Source organism: Podarcis liolepis (assembly GCF_965112155.1).
Source record: "Podarcis liolepis genome assembly, chromosome: 4".
Lineage (NCBI taxonomy): Eukaryota > Metazoa > Chordata > Lepidosauria > Squamata > Lacertidae > Podarcis > Podarcis liolepis.
The window spans coordinates 12,255,722-12,274,247 of record NC_139558.1 but is presented as its reverse complement, the minus strand read 5'-3'; the positions used below and the strand labels follow the sequence as shown (position 1 = coordinate 12,274,247).

Here is an 18,526-nt window from a genome sequence, read left to right as displayed (position 1 = left end):
TTAGTCATGCTGGCCACATGACCCGGAAGCTGTACGCCGGCTCCCTCGGCCAATAAAGCGAGATGAGCGCTGCAACCCCAGAGTTGGTCACGACTGGACCTAACGGTCAGGGGTCCCTTTTACCTTTTAATGTGAACCCTAACATGATCAAACCTGGCTTGATCATAGGAGGGAGGTTGCTTTAAGTGCTCTGAACATCCCATCAATATAATGCCACTGGATGCTATTTCTGTGCCAGTTTAAGGTCTGTTACAGCCAATGCTATAGAATCCCTCTGTAATACTAAAACTGTTTCCCAGTTTGACCAACTGAGTTGATCTATTGAATGGGAGAGAAGAGATTTCCCCCCTCCTCTTTTTTAACCTTGACAAAGTAGCTCCTTCCTATTTCCCCCTCTTTGTCCTGGGGGCAGGAAGTGACGCACTAGCTAGTTTGCTGGCCAGGCAGGAGTGGTGGCTGCTTGCTCCGATGACAGTTCTGCGCGGCATCCTTAGAGCAAGGTGGTGAATAAACTCACCAGGATATCACTTCCCCGGACAAGGGAGGGAGAGAGGAGCAATAGAAAGGAGGCTTTTTGCAAAACAGAAACACAGCACAGGTTTCCCTTCAGAAATTTTCAACCCACCCCTCCCTTCCCAAATTGGAAAAATAACCCTCACTCCCCCCATTTCCCCCCTGTGAATGGGGCTGCAAATTGGGGAAAGTCATTCTCTAACAGCCCTAAGCCCTGCAGAAATCAGGATCATGGTTTGTAAGAACACAATTTGAAATGTATGGGTTGGTAAAATATGGTACAGCAGCTGAAAATCGATCTGTATTTTTCAAGGGTTTGTTTTGTTTTGTTTCAAAGAGGAATGTTCCACTCTGCTCTGGGGTTTTCGATACAGTGGTGCCCCGCAAGACGAATGCCTCGCAAGACGGAAAACCTGCTAGACGAAAGGGTTTTCCGTTTTTGAGCTGCTTCGCAAGACGATTTCCCCTATGGGCTTGCTTTGCAAGACGAAAACGTCTTGCAAGTGTTCCGATTTTTTTTTGCTCCCCCCCTTTTCTAAGCCGCTAAGCCGCTAATAGCCTTTTAGCTGCTAATCCGCTAATCCTTTAATAGCCGCTAAGCCTTTAATAGCCGCTAAACCGCTAATAGCGCTAATCCGCTAAGCCGCTAATAGGGTTGCTTCGCAAGACGAAAAAACCGCTAGACGAAGAGACTCACGGAACAGATTAATTTCGTCTTGCGAGGCACTACTGTACATAACAATATTATATGAACAGACCTGCTGCTTCTGCGTAGTGATGAGTTCATTCTGCTCCTGCAGTTTCTGGCCTAGTTCTTCTATCCTCTTCTTGTAGAAGATGTTGCTTGCACTGCAGGTCTCACTTCGTGCTTTGTACTTCTCAATTTGGGACGTAAGCTGAAGGTGTCAAATATGGAAGAATAAATTGATCTCAAATGAGACCTAAAATATTCCAATATTTCACTAATTTTTTAAAAAATTGCTTATTGGATTAGTTCCTATTTTCTTTCATTTAAAAGTTCCAGCTCAAAGGACTAATAGCAAATGGAAATCCATAACCCTATGGAGCTCATTCTCTTATTACAAAGCAACACACAACCTCTACCTTCACACGAGGATGAATGGCTGAGGGGCTTTTTTGTCTTTAAATAGATGCTTAGGTTATCTATCAATTCTTGCTGTTATTATTATTTTAGCCCTTGTTTGGGAAGTTTATCTCTTCCGTGGGCATATCCTAAGGGTGCACAGAGCCTTATAACAGACAGAAAAAGTCATGTTCAGCTCTTGATGATGCTATTTCAAAAAGAAAATGATATGAGGAGCTGGAAATAAATTCACCGAAGACCCACCTTGATACCTAGCATGTTTGTCAGCTGTCTCCTGAACCTTCCAGCAGACTGCATCTGAAAGTCATTGTGACATCCAAAACGCCTGTGAGGGAGGGGGGTGGGGCATAAAGGGAGTATTTCTCCAGACATGCCTGGCTTTGTTGACTGGAAGTTCCAGAGATGGGGCAAAACATCCAATGTGGATTTGTTTCTGACATACCAGTATCCTCCTTGGGGATCACCATGGGGACAAAGCACATCACAGACCAGACAGACAAGTTCATTGACCTAGCAGGCTACAGTCTTCGCAGCAGTGTAAAGCTCTCACGTAATTGCTTTTTGCCGTTTTAATTTTGTTAGCTGCCCTCGTGCATTTCAATATAGGGTATAAATGAAGTAAGTAAATAAGCAAACAGCCACACACAGAAATGAAGACATAATGGCTGGAGAAAGAGGGGGGGAACCATGCAGAAGAAGCCTTTAAAAGAACAGGGAATGAAATTACAAATTTCAGTTGCATATAGTTGGCATAAAGAGAAGACAGGGAACTGTCCTGTGGGTAAAAATAACACCGATTCTGATCCAATATATCGCAGGCAGAGCCCTTTGTTCAAAAGTAAAAACCCAGCCTAATTGGTTTGCTGGGGAAGGGGGAACATGGGGGGGGGGAAATCCAGTCTCCCATTCTATTCCTCAAGCAACTGACTGGTGGGATTTTAGCTTTTTACATGTGACTCCATGCAATGTTTGGCTAGGAAGATTATGCTGATCCATGGCACAAAAAATAGCCGTTAAGAATGGATGAAACTGGAAGAAAGTCTGATGGCATGGCTGATGGGAAATTGGACGCTGATTAATCACTACGAAGGTTTGTTCGGTTTGGTGTATGGAGTTATTAAACAATGGATTAGTACGTCTGCATTTGCTCAGGAATGAAGGGACTGCCGTTACCTTGTTTTCTTCACAAAGTGCAGTCCTGGAGGGGAGTCATCCCTCAATTCTGTCCTGGAGCCAAACGTGAGACAAAATGTATCTAGAAGAGTATAAATACAGAAGGGGAGTAGGAGTGTAGGAGCCCGAGTAACAAGGGTGAAGGAATTGCTGGCTTTGTGAAAGTGTTACAAGGAGCGCCAAGCTTAGGCACGAGGCCTGTACATGCCAAAACAAAAGGAACTTCCATGGGGAGCAACCGATGTTCCATTCTGTGTCTGACACTGGAGACATCCAACAATGGGATGTGCATTCCGAATGAGGCAAGGACTACATGCTGGAACATTTGCCCTCCCAAAGACAGCTTCTGCTAAGGCAAAGCAGTCTATTTTGTAGTGCCTGGAAAACATGTCAGCTGCAGCCCAGGTGAAGTGACTGTAACGTGCAACCGTGTTGGTAGATGATATGCCTTGTATAGGCAACACATGCCTTGATTCACTTTCTACCGGTAGCAATGGGGGGAGAAAAATCTCCTTACAGATGCAGGACAAAAAGACATCAACAGATTTTCATTTCGTCAGAAGGCAGTGGTGCCTTTAATACATGCCTTAAGTAGCCTGTGAACATTCAGTGTGTACCAGGTCTGCTCAGAGGGATGAGCTGGAGGACAAAGCAGGTAGAAGAAGCTCCTGAAACCTGTAGATGACATAATATGGATGTAATAAAGGTCTGGTAAGAATATTATTATGTCCTTAGAGCCGAGTTGCCAGATCTTGGCAGAACTGATGACAGGTTTGACACCTGTCTGCAAAGAATAGTTGGTTTGAGGCCTAGATTGGTGTCTTGTTGTAGGAAGAGAAGGAACGTCTTGTTGCTAGTGGACTTCTGGTCACTTTTCTCCTACAGCATCTGGTGAAGGCTGGGCAAAAGCTAGGAGGGCCAGTCTGATAGAATATAGCTTGAGCCACGTGTGGAACTCAGGGATTTGGAAGAGTGAAAGAAGATGCTTCAAGAATCAGGAAGAGGTTAGGCCTGAGGCAAAGCACGGGTAACAAGGAGGAGAAAGAACTTGCTGTGTCCTGGGGAAAAGCTGAGAAAAGACCAGCAACAGACTTGGGGTGGGGGGAGAGGTCACATGATTATGTCCCTTCCTGGGTGAATATGACATCATAACTTCTGCTGATGCCTCCAATACCAAAGCACAGAATCCAAAGTTATTTCTAACTGTGCTCTTCTCAAGGGCTAGGACAAGACCAGGTGCCACCCCCTAACCAGCTGGTTGTATTGCAAAAAGTCAACCTCTGTACTGAAGTTTTCAGTGCAAGGACGGAATGTGAAATGACTTCAATGAGAATATTCAAATGAATTCTACAACACAACAGGAGTGAATTTTAACACCCATTCTGAACAGTTTGCCAGGTCCTTAGATAATGTCATGAGAGCAGATTGGCTTGGGTCCTGAGGTAAGGGAGTTAAAGAAAGTTTTCTGTCCCCTTCTCCCCTGCAGCCCCTCTTCCCACATTATTCGGGAGTGCCCTCCCATCCTCCCAAGAGAATCTTAAGGGTCATAGATGGCAGAAGTGGGAAGGAGAGGAGAAACATTCTTTCCGCTAACTTCTTTAGGATGACTTATTTTAGGATCCAAGCCAATGTCTATTCCCCCACCCCTTTAATCACAACAGTCTTGTTTACCATGCGTTTTTCACTGCCATGTTCTTCTTTAAGAGCTTGTAGTTTAGCCTTCCACTCAGTGTCCTACGTAAGACAGAACAAAGTTAATTGTATTAACATACTCATATTTCAGTTTATATGATGTGTGTGTGTGTGTGTCTCCACCAGAAAAGCAGCAAACTGGAGATTAAACTAACCCCTTTCCAGCCCTATGAGAAGCATGGGGAGTGTTCACGCAACACACTTACACACTGCAGCCGACACACTAACTTGTTGCGACACAGTTTGGAAAGCTCTGATCTAATATGTACAGGGTAATACACTTTGCACAAATTAGAAACAAGGCAACTGGAATGGAATTTGCGTTAAATTACCTGTTTTTCTAAAGCCTGCACTGCTTCCTGCTGATCTACAGCACTCTGGTGTTTCTCTTCTGGAAATTCATAGCTATCTTTTAATGTGCCCAAATTAGATTTCAGGTGATTGTTAGACTTCTGGACTTCTAATAGATGCTAAGAGCAAGGGGGGGGGGAGAGAGAAAATGATAAAAGGCTAAAATCTAAATATGTATTGTGTTAGAGGATGGAAATTTGCAAACAACAACAGGCACACCAATCAGCAATTTCGCAGGTTGGGTGTACATGCTCTGCCTTCTTTCCCCTGAAGACATAACTAGTATGATTCCTTCTTTGAATGTTTAGGAATCCATCCACTACCATTTTTTGAACATTGATCCCAACCCAACCCTGTAAATTCAATGGCCTCTTAGAAAATAGTAATAATGCAAAAGAGCTGTTTGGTAGTGGCAGGGTAGAGAATAGAGGTAGCCCCTTGCTCTCCCTACATAACTGTGATGAGTGGCATTGCTCTGTCAAGAAGGTTTTATGTTCACAGTCTGGCCAAGCTGCATGAGTCAGAGGAAACATGCACATGTTTGCATAAAAGAGCCTCATGCAGCTAAGGATATGTACGGAAAACCTAGTTCCATGCAAGTATGGTCTTTGGTTGGATCACAGCAAGTGTTTAAATGACATAGCAACATTTTGGTCCTTGGGACTGAAATTAGATTTATGAATATACCAAGGCTTTTATAAAGCTCTGCTCTTAGAAAATCCTAAGCGTCTTTCCCCAGAAGCTCACGTCTTGAACTTTAAGCAAGTGATCAAGTCAAGACCCCTTGAAGGTGTGTGCAGGCCAGCTGAAACCCCTTCTCAATTACTTACATTTTCTAATTCTGTATTCTTCGCAGTTAGCTCTTTAAATTCCTTCATAAACATCTCTTTCATCTTCTCTAGCTCACTGGCCAGTTTGTCTTTTTCTTCTTCTTTCCATTTGTGAAATAACTGCCGAATCTCCTCCTCCTTGGATCTGTGTTCGTCATACTCCTGAAATTGCTTTAAAATGTTATTCTGAGAATTCTCTCATGGATACAACAAACTGAACAGTTCCAAGCAACACACAGGTCCTAGGCTGAGAAATTTTGAGTTTCATTCTTTTACTTTTTATGGTTGGCTTTACTTTATACATTTGTATCCTGCTTTTCTTCTATCGGGGAACTCAAGGCAGCGTGCACAGGGGTTCCTTCTTAGCTTCAACAAGGTGGCAGAATCACATGCCCTCTGTTTGCTCAGACTGAGAACCCAAGTGAGAATCAGCAGCTTTAGAAAGGTTACTGACTCCTGATAGTCTGTCTCTTCTAAAATATCTCTGACTCACAAGAGTTTCACTTAACACTGAAAAATAATGGATCTTTTCAGAAAACATGGCCAGCTTGCTAGCACAACAAGGCATTGGTTATTGCTGCTTCTATTTAAACTTCCTGAGCATCCTCCTTGTCCCATCACGGATGACCCAGACATTTGTCTTCTGCCCTGCTGCTTCCAATTTTAACAAACCCTCTTGCTTCTACCTTCACCCCAGTCCTAATTAATTCGTTTTGCCTCAGCTTGTACTCAGCTTTGAGATTTCTTGGCTTCTGACTGCTTTTGCTGCTTCATCCCTCTGGCTTATCACTTGCCGCACTTGCAAGGGGCAGGGATCTCAAACCAGAGATTCTAGCAGAGTGTCTCACTTTCTGGCCAACTGTGAAGATTTGACAGAGCAGGGAGCAGTTGGCTAGCTCTGTTAGCTCTATGGTGGGCTGTAGCGCCACCCACTGCAGACGACCAGATTCTGTTTTGCCTTAAGTGGCGAAATGGGATGTAACCACCCCTGACCTCAGGATTCCAGAATTTACAGCTGTTAGTTTTGAGGGAAGGCAGACAAGGACCCACAGCCCAGGTGGGGCTCGCTAGCTCGGGGAGGAGGTGGGTGATTCCTCAAGCTGGAATAGGCTCAGGTGAGGGTCACATGCCTCATCAAGCCCAGAAAGTATAACAGGAAAGCCCATCCTGGCCAGATTCTGGTATGACAGTTCCCAGTTAAATAGAAATCGAGTGGCACAAGAGGTCTGCAGGGTTCCTCCTAGTCCCATAAAACTGATTTTCACTTGGATCCTCAGTCTGAGAAAACATGCTGCTCAAACAAAAACTGAGCTGCTTTCAGACTTCCTGTCCCTACTTACCCAGATGCCTGCCTGCTTTTGTCTAGACCAGTGCTTTCCAAACTTGGATCTCTAGCTGTTTTTGGACTAAGGTTACTATCATCCCTGACCACTGGTCCTGCTAGCTACAGATGATGGGAGCTGTAGTACAAAAACAGTTTGAAAGCCAAGCTTGGGAAACACTGATCTAGACCTCCATGCATTTATGGATCAAAATAATCTCTGTTCCCAAAGCGACTCAAGACTACCTGTAAAGATTATCCATGCCTGATCCACTGAATAGGCAATGAATGTTGTGCGGCAGAGGAATATGGCCATTTGAAAATTTACGGTCCTATTTTCTCTGTTACTCAATGGGATTAAACCATGTGTATGTCTCTTCAGGATCACATCCATAATGCATTACTTGGGATACCACCCAACTGCATTTAGAGTACTGACGCAGAGTATGCCCTACCTTAGACAACTTGACCATGTGAGCGTGTTGCTCAGCTTCTAACTGAGACCTGGTGAGCTGTAACTGCTCCTTCAGCTTGTTGATCTCCTCCTGTAATTGACCCGTCTGCACTTTTTGCTTCTGATCTATTAAAAGAAATACATATTTGGTGATAACATGGGGTTTTTTTTCTTATTATTTTGGGCAACACAGCTCTTCCTACAGAGGCACTTCAGGAATGCATTTCCAAATTTTATTCTGCAAACCATGATGCCAGGTGTATTCTGCCTCAGAGCAGTATCAGCCAAAGGCGACAAGAAGGAGCTCTGTGAGCTACTTTGAGAGTCTAAGTTCTACTGAAATGTTTTGTTCAAAACATTCCCAAAACATTGGCCTGGTGCAGTGGATAGAGATCCTGGGTTCTGAGCAAGATCCAGACCTACTAAGGAAGTGCTGACCTGGGTCTTGGGTCAGGATTCCTTGACAGTGATTTTTTTAAAGCATGTCAAACAGACAAATATCCAGATGTGAACCTGTTACATTTCCACCTAAAGGTAAAGGGTAAAGGGACCCCTGACCATTAGGTCCAGTCGTGACCGACTCTGGGGTTGCGGCGCTCATCTCGCTTTATGGCCGAGGGAGCCGGCGTACAGCTTCCGGGTCATGTGGCCAGCATGACTAAGCCGCTTCTGGCGAACCAGAGCAGCGCACGGAAACACTGTTTACCTTCCCGCTGGAGCGGTACCTATTTATCTACTTGCACTTTGACGTGCTTTCAAACTGCTAGGTTGGGAGGAGCAGGGACAGAGCAACGGGAGCTCACCCCGTTGCGGGGATTCAAACCGCCGACCTTCTGATCGGCAAGTCCTAGGCTCTGTGGTTTAACCCACAGCGCCACCCGTGTCCTATACCTAGATTTGCATTTATTAAATGTGAAAAAAAGAATAAAGGAATTCTCAGTTTACTTTAGTAGTTCCATTAAGTTGCCCAATTAGTCATGAACAAATTTTACTGATGTCAGTGAAACAGCTAACTAAAATCCCATTGCTTTCAGTGGGAGTTACTTATGATTAACTATAGCTGGATTGGAGCTATATCTCAAAATCACTCTTGTTCTTTGAGTGGCACTGCTGTTTCTTGTTTGCTTTTTCACCTTGGGGAAAAAAATGAATTACACTGCCCATTATGAGATTTCCTCTCCTGCTTCATAACTCACCAGAGTGTGGTTCCTTTGCGTGGCGACGTTGCAAATGACTGTGCAGGAAGGAATAGTTCATAAAAGCTTTGTCACAAAATTGACACTGTAAAATAAATGTAGTTTTGTTTAAACAACAACAGAAATCCACCTATACAACTATGGTAAGAAATTAGGTCTGTATATTTCAGTGCTAGTCCAGGGCCCATTCTCAACGTAGGTTTGTATTCTTGAGAAAATATGTAAAGCACTTAAATGGACTTAGCAGTAACAGACAAAACACACAAATCAATCATCAAATATCTCTGTTATTTTACTCATTTCTCAATACAGTGGTGCCCCGCAAGACGAATGCCTCGCAAGACGGAAAACTCGCTAGACGAAAGAGTTTTCCGTTTTAGAGGTGCTTCGCAAAACGAATCTCCTATGGGCTTGCTTCGCAAGACGACAATGTCTTGCGAGTTCCTGCTGGTTTTTTCCCCCTTCCCCCCTTTTTCTAAGCCGCTAAGCCGCTTATCAGCTGATCCGATCAGCAGATAAGCCGCTAAAAGCAGCTAAAAGCAGCTAATAGCGCTAAGCCGCTTATCAGCTGATCCGATCAGCAGATAAGCCTCTAATAGTGCTAATAGCGCTAATCCGCTAATCCTTCAATGGGCTTGCTTCGCAAGACAAAAAAACCGCTAGACGAAGAGAATCACAGAACAGATTCTTTTCGTCTTGGGAGGCACCACTGTACATAGTTTCAAAGGTGACAAAGTACCTGGTCCAAAAATACACAAGCTACTGGAAGCACTAATAGTGCTAATGCTGCATTTGCCAACTAGACATGTTTTATATTAAGAAGTGCATTTTATATTAAGATCCCTGCATGTGGGACACCTAAGGGGAGACGTTCCACCCGGCAAATTGGCACTCTGCATGAAAAATCATTGGAGAGACTATCAAGAACAGCAGTAATGTCCTGTTCAGGATGTGGGGGTGGAGAAGCATAAATCAAAACCCATACCTTCTTGTGTTGAACAACTGATCAGCACTATCACATGTGCAGTCCTGGCTGCTAGGTGAGGGACAGGCACAAAGCTCTAACTGGATCGTGAATGGGTTTGATCCTGCTATCAGTTATGCATATGCTAGCATCACCAGTCTCTGGGCCTTATACTCCAGCAACTAGGCACAAGATTACAGCTTTGGAGAAGAATTAAGTACCTTTATCCATTTGTTTATTGCTTTTAATCTCTCACCTTTTTCTTCAGTTAGCTCAAGGAGGGGCACATTGGTTCTGCCTCTCCACATTTAATCCCCCCCCAAACCCTATGAGGTAGGCTAGGCTGAAAAGCAGGGACTGGCCCAAGGCCACACAATGAACTTCATGGCTGAGTGAGGATTCGAACTCAGGTCTCCTAAGTCCTAGTTCAACACTCTATCCAACACTCTGGCCTGAACCTAACAGTTGCAAATACATGTTTAGGATGTGCCTGTTTCTGGACTAAACCATCATATTATTCCAGTGTTACAGGAACAGGCACCAGTAAGAATATTTGGATCAGAGTGCCAATGTGTAAACAACTACTTACACTAGATCATTCTTGCAACCTGATCTTATGTATCATATGGAAGGCAGGTTTCCACCCCCCAAAAAAATCACCTTTTCAAAAATTGTGCCAGCGATTGAGGAAAAACAGTGTCACTACTATCGCTACTAGAATGTGAAACAAAATGAAGGCAGTGGCTGCTATCCCAAAGCTAGGACATCTAATAAAAGTAAAAGGTAAAGGACCCCTGGACGGTTCAGTCCAGTCAAAGGCAACTATGGGGTTGCAGCACTCATCTCGCTTTCATGCAGAGGGAGCCGGCGTTTGTCCACAGACAGCTTTTCAGGTCATGTGGCCAGCATGACTAAACCAATTCTGGCGCAACGGAACACCGTGACAGAAACCGTGACACGGAAACGCCGTTTACCTCCCCGCCGCAGCGGTACCTATTTATCTACTTGCACTGGTATGCTTTCGAACTGTTAGGCTGGCAGGAGCTGCGACGGAGCAACGGGAGCTCACCCCGTTGCGGGGATTCGAAGCGCCAAACTTTTGATCAGCAAGTCCAAGAGGCTCATTGGTTTAGACCACAGTGCCACCTGCGTCCAACATCTAGTAAAGGACATCTAGGACTTGGTGCTACTTAGGGGCAGGTGGACATAACACCAGAGCAGATTTTGCTGGTGCAAAAGGGAGATTATTTTGCTTCTGATTTGTAGACACATGGTCTCAAAATCTGTTGCTCTTTTAATGCACTTCAAACTTGCACATCTTCTTCAGTAACATGCTACTATACATTTAGGAGGATCAGCTCATATGATGTGAAATGTGTGTAATGGCTCAGCAGATTCAGAACCAGATTCTTGTTGCTGAATTCCCAATCCCCATCAACTATTTAAAATCCTGCAACTGATAGCTGCTATGTGATTAAATATAAATTCCTTGAAAGAACTACTAAGGGTATAAATAATTAAGTTACATTTTTGTTGGATAAATGCAAGAACATGCAAAGCTTGGATAGTCAAGGACTCAGTGCCAGGGAAATGCCAGCAAGCCACAGATATCTTCTGCTGAAACATATTAGGATTTAATGTATTAAATCAGCTGTGAAATATCTTTATCCAAACAAACACTCATGTTGAAATGTTGCCAATTCCATGTAGCGGTTGCATGCTTTACCCTTCATTCAATTACTTTAGCTCATGGTACATTAATGTTTTATGCTTATTGGGGATAGGTCTTGCATGGAGCTACTGAAAGGACCTTATTCATAAATAAACATTGATTACCGGTATATGTAACTGCAAGGCTTTCCCACACAGTGAAAAGGGATATTGTTTGGAGCTGGGCTCCTTAAAGCAACTTCATTTCAACATTAGCCCCATTCACTTCTTGTCCTATTCTCAATGGATACAGTGAAAACTACCAACACAAGTCGTGTAAAGTGACAACATTTAATGTTTATGGCTCAAAATGATGTGAAACTGAAAAAGTTACTGCACTGTTTGGGAGCCTTAAAGAAGAGGCAGGGCACCTCTTCCAACTCTTGATTCTACGTTCACAATTTCTATGGATACTTTATAACCCGAGCTCTCAGATGTACCACGACATACCGAACCTATGCTAATACAGAGTCCTAAAACATGATTATCCTGAGTTCTGAAAACCTAAAAAACACATAGCAGTAATGCCACTTTTAGGCTAGTCTTATTGTTATTCACCAAGGATTGTCTAGGGAGCAGAACTCTATTAGTCCTCTGTATTTAGTTTAACACGGGAGTCTGTGTAACCCATCTAAGGTAATGATAATCAATTGTTGGAGTTCAGAATAACATTGTTGGCATCCATCTGTCTCAGAAGACAATGGAAGAGTGCACCTTCGGGGATTGAGTTTAACTGGTGGAGTGCCTGATACACAATGTGGCACCTGTAGCAACAAAATCAGACTTTCAGGTAATAGAAGTCCCCCTGCAATAAAACATGTCTCTCCTGTATCATTCTTCCATTGTCTCCTGAGATATATGGATGCCATGTGTTGTCTGGGCAGCCCAGGACGTTCATATACAATGCCCAGGCTTGCACCGCCGAGAAGTCATTTCAGTGCTGCAAATGATTCTTCTCTAGCAATCACTCATAGCAAAGTAAGATTGGAAACCCAGCCAGGTGGGCGGGGTATAAATATTATTACTATAATTATTATTATGGATACACTACCAAAATCTAAGATAGATTTAGATTTTGCAATTGAAGATAATCAAAGACGGCTTTGCTGCTGAGATCTGCGATAAGCCTAGATCTTGCGAACTCAGATAAATCTAGCCGTTTGGTGCTTTTCGTTTTTCCTACCTGATCTTTGAAAAACTTAAGTTTGCAATTTTGATTTAAATCTAGCATTTTTGCACTTTTCGTTTTTCCTAGCTGTTTTTTTAAAAAAACTTAAGTTTGCAATTTTGGGGTGGGGTGTGCGTGCATTTTGGTGTGTGTGTGTGTGTGTGTGTGTGTGTGTAAGCAGTTTAGCCTTGCCTAAGGACGAGAACTCCCAGAAGTGCAAGCTGGATTTCTAAGGGGCAGAGGGACCAGAGTCCACTTTGCAAACATGTGCTAGATTATGGAGAAAGCTAGAGAGTTCCAGAAAAACATCTACTTCTGCTTCAATGACTACGCAAAAGCCTTTGACTGTGTCAACCAAAGCAAACTATGGCAAGTTCTTAAAGAAATGGGAGTGCCTGATCACCTCATCTGTCTCCTGAGAAATCTCTATGTGGGACAAGAAGCTACAGTTAGAACTGGATATGGAACAACTAATTGGTTCAAAACTGGTAAAGGAGTAAGACAAGGCTGTATATTGTCTCCCTGCTTATTTAACTTATATGCAGAATTCATCATGAGAAAGCCTGGACTGGATGAATCCCAAACCGGAATTAAGATTGCTGGAAGAAATATCAACAACCTCAGATATGCAGATGACACAACTTTGATGGCGGAAAGTGAGGAGGAATTAAAGAACCACTTAATGAGGGTGAAAGAGGAGAGCACAAAATATGGTCTTGAAGCTCAACAACAACAAAACTAAGATTGTGGCCACTGGTCCCATCACCTCCTGGCAAAAAGAAGGGGAAGAAATGGAGACAGTGAGAGATTTTACTTTCTTGGGCTCCATGATCACTGCAGATGGTGAACAGCAGTCATAAAATTAAAAGACGCCTGCTTCTTGAAAGAAAAGCGATGACAAACCTAGACAGCATCTTAAAAAGCAGAGACATCACCTTGTCGACAAAGGTCCATATAGTTAAACCTATGGTTTTCCCAGTAATGATGTATGGAAGTGAGAGCTGGACCACAAAGAAGGCTGATCGCTGAGGAATTGGTGCTTTTGAATTATGGTGCTGGAGGAGACTCTTGAGAGTCCCATGGACTGCAAGAAGATCAAACCTATCCATTCCTAAGGAAATCAGCCCTGAGTGCTCACTGGAAGGACAGATTGTGAAGCTGAGGCTCCAATACTTTGGCCACCTCATGAGAAGAGAAGACTCTCTGGAAAAGACCCTGATGTTGGGAAAGATGGAGGGCACAAGGAGAAGGGGACGACAGAGGACGAGATGGCTGGACAGTGTTCTCGAAGCTGCAAACATGAGTTTGACCAAACTGCGGGAAGCAGTGGAAGCCTGGCGTGCTCTGGTCCAGGGGGTCACGAAGAGTCGGACACAACTAAACGACTAAACAACAAGAAGAAGATGAGCTACCTCCCCAAGTTGATGAACCCTCACTTCCCTCTACGGCATGTGCAGAAGCTGCCTTCTTGACCGTTAGACCCACTATTGGTCTCATCTGCTCAATCCTCCGGAGCCTGTCTTTGCATGCAGTGGAAGGACGAGATGGTTGGACAAGCTACCAACATGAGTTTGACCAAAGTGCGGGAGACAGCAGTGCCTGGCATGCTCTGGTCCATGAGGTCATGAAGAGTCGGACACGACTAAACAACAAAAGGACGCATGGCGGGTTGGCCACCGGCCCTGGGGCACCTTGCCAATAGCCAAGTGCAGATAAACTGGTGCACCCTCTCCTCCTACCCTCCATTGCCCCCCACACCCACCCATGCGCCCACCTGGTGGCAGGCGGCGCCGGCCTGGAGCATCATCTGCTGGGTGCCGATGATCTTCTTCCGCCTCTTGCACTCCTCCCGGAGCAGCCGGGCCTCCTGGGCTCCCCGGGCCACGTCCTTGGCCAGCAGGTCCCGGTGGGCGTCGGCGGCCCTGAGCAGCTCCTGGGTGGCGCGGAGCTGGGCGCTCAGGTAGTCCTGGCAGTGCAGCAGGTACTCGAGGCTCAGCTGCGCCAGGCGGAGGAGCTTCAGCAGCAGCGCGTCGGCGGGCGCCTGGCACCGTGGGCAGCGCTCCCGGCCGGCGTCGCAGAAGGCCACGTGCGCCAGGTGCTCCTGCAGCGCCGCCACGTCCACCTCGGCCGCCACCCGCTCCACGTCCACGCCGCTCAGGCGCCGCCAGTCCGGGGGATCCAGCCGCGGGCGGAACTGGAAGGCGGGGACGGACTCGGCCGGGGCAGCCATGCTCGAGAACAGCAGCGCGGTAGGCCTGAGGGGGAAGGAGGAGGAGGCCCGTTAGTCGGCAGTGGGGCCCGGCCGCCCTCCCCCGGGGTCGCCTCGCATCCCCCGGCCGGCCCCGCAGTGAGGGGAAGGCGGGAAGGAGACTCCTGCGCGTCCCGGCGGATCTAGGCCCAGCGGCCGCCTGGCGCTTCTGGCGGCGCGTCGCGCGCGTTGCTATGGGAACGGGGCCTGGTCGACCGCGGCCCGCCTAGGCTCCTTCGAGGAGAGGTGAGGCGGCCGCGAGCCCTCGAATGAGGATGGAGGGGAAAGGGGCGCCCAGGGTCATCTAGTCCACCCCCCGCACACAACATACACCACACATACACACCCCACACACCCAAACAAGCCCCCCCCGGGAAGTTCTCTCGCCCCCTGTCCAGTTCGAAACCGGACCCTGCAAACATGCTGCAAGCTAGGAGGTAACTAGCCGGCCGGATTCTCCCTCCTTTTATATACTGTACAGTGAGTATATATTTAATTTTTATTGCATTTTCTGTTTTAAAATTTAAAGTACTCATTTTTACATCCTTAAAATATCCATGACTCCCCTTCTCTTTCCATGGTTCATTTTACATATCTTATATCCTTGCATATTTTACAGAAAACAGTGCTTTTTAAAAATATATATATAAATGTTTAGGGGTACTCTCATTTTGACTCAAGAAAGTCACTATTTTATACTTCAAATCGGGAATAATAAATACAGTAAATGGACAAAAGTACAAGGATTCACAAAATGTTTAGGGGCATGCTTACCCCTTCACTGACCAAAACTATACCAGTCTGTTTTCCATTATTACATCCATCTAAAACTTACTTATTTACACTGCTGAATTTATCTTAACGCTGCCAGCGTTTTCAGCTGTACACAATAATTTCCTATACATTCAATAAAGGTTTTCCAATCTTCTCTAAACGTATTATTGATTATTATCTCCCTCCTGGCTCTACACAGCCTGCAAAATAGCTGTGCCCTTGTAAAATGTGGCTCTTTTGGGGGGGGGTGTTACTGGGTGGTTGTTTTTATTTTGATTATATATATTGTGGTTTTTATGTTGATCTTTTCTGTGAACTGCCCCAAGACCTCCGGGTATAGGGTGGTATATATATTCAATTAATAATAATAATCTATTGAGTTTAGTTAGATTTACTTCTAAATAGACATAGAGAGGATTGCACTGTTAAGTCCCCTGTCGTCGTCCCCCGTCCCCCAGTGAATTTTAGCTCCCTGAGGAGTCAAGTGTGGGTTTCCTGCACGGCACTACGCTTGCCTTCAATTACAATCTCACTAATTAATGGAGAAGGGATTTTAATCTGCAGATTTATATGCAAGTTAATTAAGCCACCAGTTATACAGATTAAAGCTGGCAGTCTTAATCAATGCAGACATAACTTTAAGATGCACAGATCGATTACACAGCTTCCCAGTGTGGGAAATAAAGTTGCAAAACTAAGCAAATTGCTTGGGAATTTGTATTGAAGACATTGGGATTTGTTTCTAATGCGGGCTAAAATTCAAATGCTGCACGCCTGTGCAAACTTTATTCCTTGCAACTGGGAGGTGGGATGTTTAGCTAGGCTGAAAACAAAATGTGTTCCTGGAATTGGGCGTGTTAAGTGCATTTTAATTTTTGCAACAAACTTCTGGCCACCTTCAAAAGAAGACAGTAGCGGGGCAGAGGAAGGGAGAGCCAGGTCTCAAGGGCCAAAGTGAAGAAGCCCCATCTCCCTTTTCCCTGCTTGGCCTGCCCCTGCTGCAAAGAAAGGAGCTTTACAACGAGGCTCTGGGATGTGTAGTTGCGCAAGGAATCATGCGACTATAGAACTGTAGAGTTGGAATGGATACGAGGGTCATCTAGTCCAACCCCCCGTGCTCTACCGACTGAGCTATCCCAGCATAAGAGTGTTGGTGGGGGGAAATTGAAAACATATATGTAATCGAAATCGGAAATATATATATATAATTTTTATTAAATTTTCTGTCATACAATTTAAAATACTCATTTTACATCCTTCAGATATCATTGACTTACTTTCTTCTCTTTCCATGGTTCATTTTATATATAATAAATACCTGCATATTTTACAAAAACTATACAGTGGTGCCTCGCAAGAAAAATTAATCCGTTCCGCGAGTCTCTTCGTCTTGCGGTTTTTTCGTCTTGCGAAGCACGGCTATTAGCGGCTTAGCGGCTATTAGCGGCTTTAAGAAAAAGGAAACAAACTCGCAAGAACTCGCAATACGTTTCGTCTTGCGAAGCAAGCCCATAGGGAAATTCGTCTTGCGGAACAACTCAAAAAACGGAAAACTCTTTCGTCTAGCGAGTTTTTCGTCTTGCGAGGCATTCGTCTTGTGGGGCACCACTGTACCATTCAGTATTCCCTTATTGCATCCATCAAAACTTAATTACACTGTTGAATTTATTTTAATGCCGCCAGCGTTTTCAGCTGTACACAATTATTTTCCATATATTCAATAAACTTTTTCGAATCTTCTTTAAATGTATGTTCTTCTTGTTCTCTTATTCTATATGTTAAGTCTACAAGTTGTGCATATTCCGTCAACTTGAGTTGCCAATCTTCTTTGGTTGGGACCTCGCTCCTTTTCCATTTGGGGGCCAATAAAACATCGGCCGCAGTGGTAGCATGCATAAATAACCTTTTTTATGAAATTGAAAATCTGCTGCTGCTCCTTTCCAGCAGTAGTAACTGGTGCTATCCCAGCAGTCACTCAGCTCCACAGCAAGATCTCAGAGACATGCATGCACTATTGCTAAGCAGCCACAACAACACCCCCTCCTCTGTCCTGGGGATTCTCTTAGCTTGTGCCCAGGCAGTGTCCTTCAATCTCCGCTTGCTGAATCATGCCTCCTTCAGTAAAAGAGGGTGGGTGGGTTGCATTGCAGCCTCGCTTGCACAGCCTCCACCCCCTGCTTGTCCCCAAGGGGATTGGATTCCCCCTCTCTTCTTTGCATGCACCCCAACCCAACTGGCTGCTTCTCTGGACTCATTTCTCTTCCCCACCTCTTTTCTTCGCCAAGGCTAATCCCATTATCTGCAAGAGGGAAGAAACATGGAGATGAGAGGGTTGCTTGGAATTGTCAGCAGTGTGGCTGAGTGGCCCTGCTGGCAAGAGGATCTCAGTGCAGAACAATAACAAACGTATCCTCATCACAAGCAAATGCAGGAGAATCCCCAGCCGGAAGTGCAGGATCCGACTGCTAATGTGGTAAAAAGCAATTAGAATCATAGAATTGTAGAGTTGGAAGAGACTGCGAGGGTCAACGAGTCCAACCCCCCGCACTGCAGGATCTCAACTAAGCATCCATGACAGATGGCCATATAACCTCTGCTTTAAAACCTCCAAGGAAGGAGAGCCCACCGCCTTCCAAGAGAGTTTGTTCCGTTGTCAAAGACCTCTTACTCTCAGAAAGTTCTTCCTGATGTTTAGTCTCCTTTCTTGTAACTTGAAACTATTAGTTCAGGTCCTGCCCACCAGAGCAGGAAAAAAACAAGATTGATCCATCCTCCTTATGACAGCCCTTTACATATGTACAGTATTTGAAGTAGCTTTCATATACCGTATTTTTCTGTGTATTGGACACCCCCATGTATAGGATGCCCCCTATTTTGAGGGACTTCAAATTAAGGAAATGGGCGGAAATTGCCCTGACTTGTTGAAAAAAAATGGGGGGGGGGGAGGATTACCCAGAGGCTAACAGCCATGCACGTCTAACAAGCTGCCTATCAGCTGTACCCTCGCTGGCAATCACTGAGCTTCTT

The 18,526-nt window shown here is 45.0% G+C and overlaps 2 protein-coding genes and 1 long non-coding RNA gene across 7 annotated transcripts in view; 2 read left to right on the top strand and 1 right to left on the bottom strand.

The window, feature by feature from the left end:
• The window catches only part of DZIP1 (DAZ interacting zinc finger protein 1), a gene marked incomplete at its 5' end in the record, with an annotated part of 34,944 nt that extends 20,237 nt beyond the window's left edge, over positions 1-14,707 (bottom strand). The window contains 8 exons of one of the 3 annotated variants that reach the window (XM_083501166.1): positions 1,272-1,409; positions 1,862-1,915; positions 4,463-4,525; positions 4,816-4,953; positions 5,665-5,826; positions 7,441-7,565; positions 8,636-8,720; positions 14,252-14,707. In XM_083501166.1, the coding sequence (XP_083357292.1) occupies positions 1,272-1,409; positions 1,862-1,915; positions 4,463-4,525; positions 4,816-4,953; positions 5,665-5,826; positions 7,441-7,565; positions 8,636-8,720; positions 14,252-14,707 (1,221 nt within the window). The remainder of the gene's footprint in view (positions 1-1,271; positions 1,410-1,861; positions 1,916-4,462; positions 4,526-4,815; positions 4,954-5,664; positions 5,827-7,440; positions 7,566-8,635; positions 8,721-14,251) is intronic. The other 2 variants (XM_083501164.1, XM_083501165.1) reach the window with 2 other exon arrangements.
• Positions 1,863-4,558, top strand: LOC310706071. Its single transcript, XR_014525636.1, has 2 exons — positions 1,863-2,708; positions 3,677-4,558. It is a non-coding gene; the product is annotated as an uncharacterized lncRNA (long non-coding RNA).
• The window catches only part of DNAJC3 (DnaJ heat shock protein family (Hsp40) member C3), a 48,722-nt gene continuing 44,723 nt past the window's right edge, over positions 14,528-18,526 (top strand). Inside the window, exons 1-2 of one of the 3 annotated variants that reach the window (XM_083501245.1) lie at positions 14,528-15,015; positions 15,124-15,205. The gene's annotated coding sequence lies outside the window, so the exon portion shown is untranslated. Of the gene's footprint in view, positions 15,016-15,065; positions 15,206-18,526 lie in introns of those variants that run through there. The other 2 variants (XM_083501246.1, XM_083501244.1) reach the window with 2 other exon arrangements.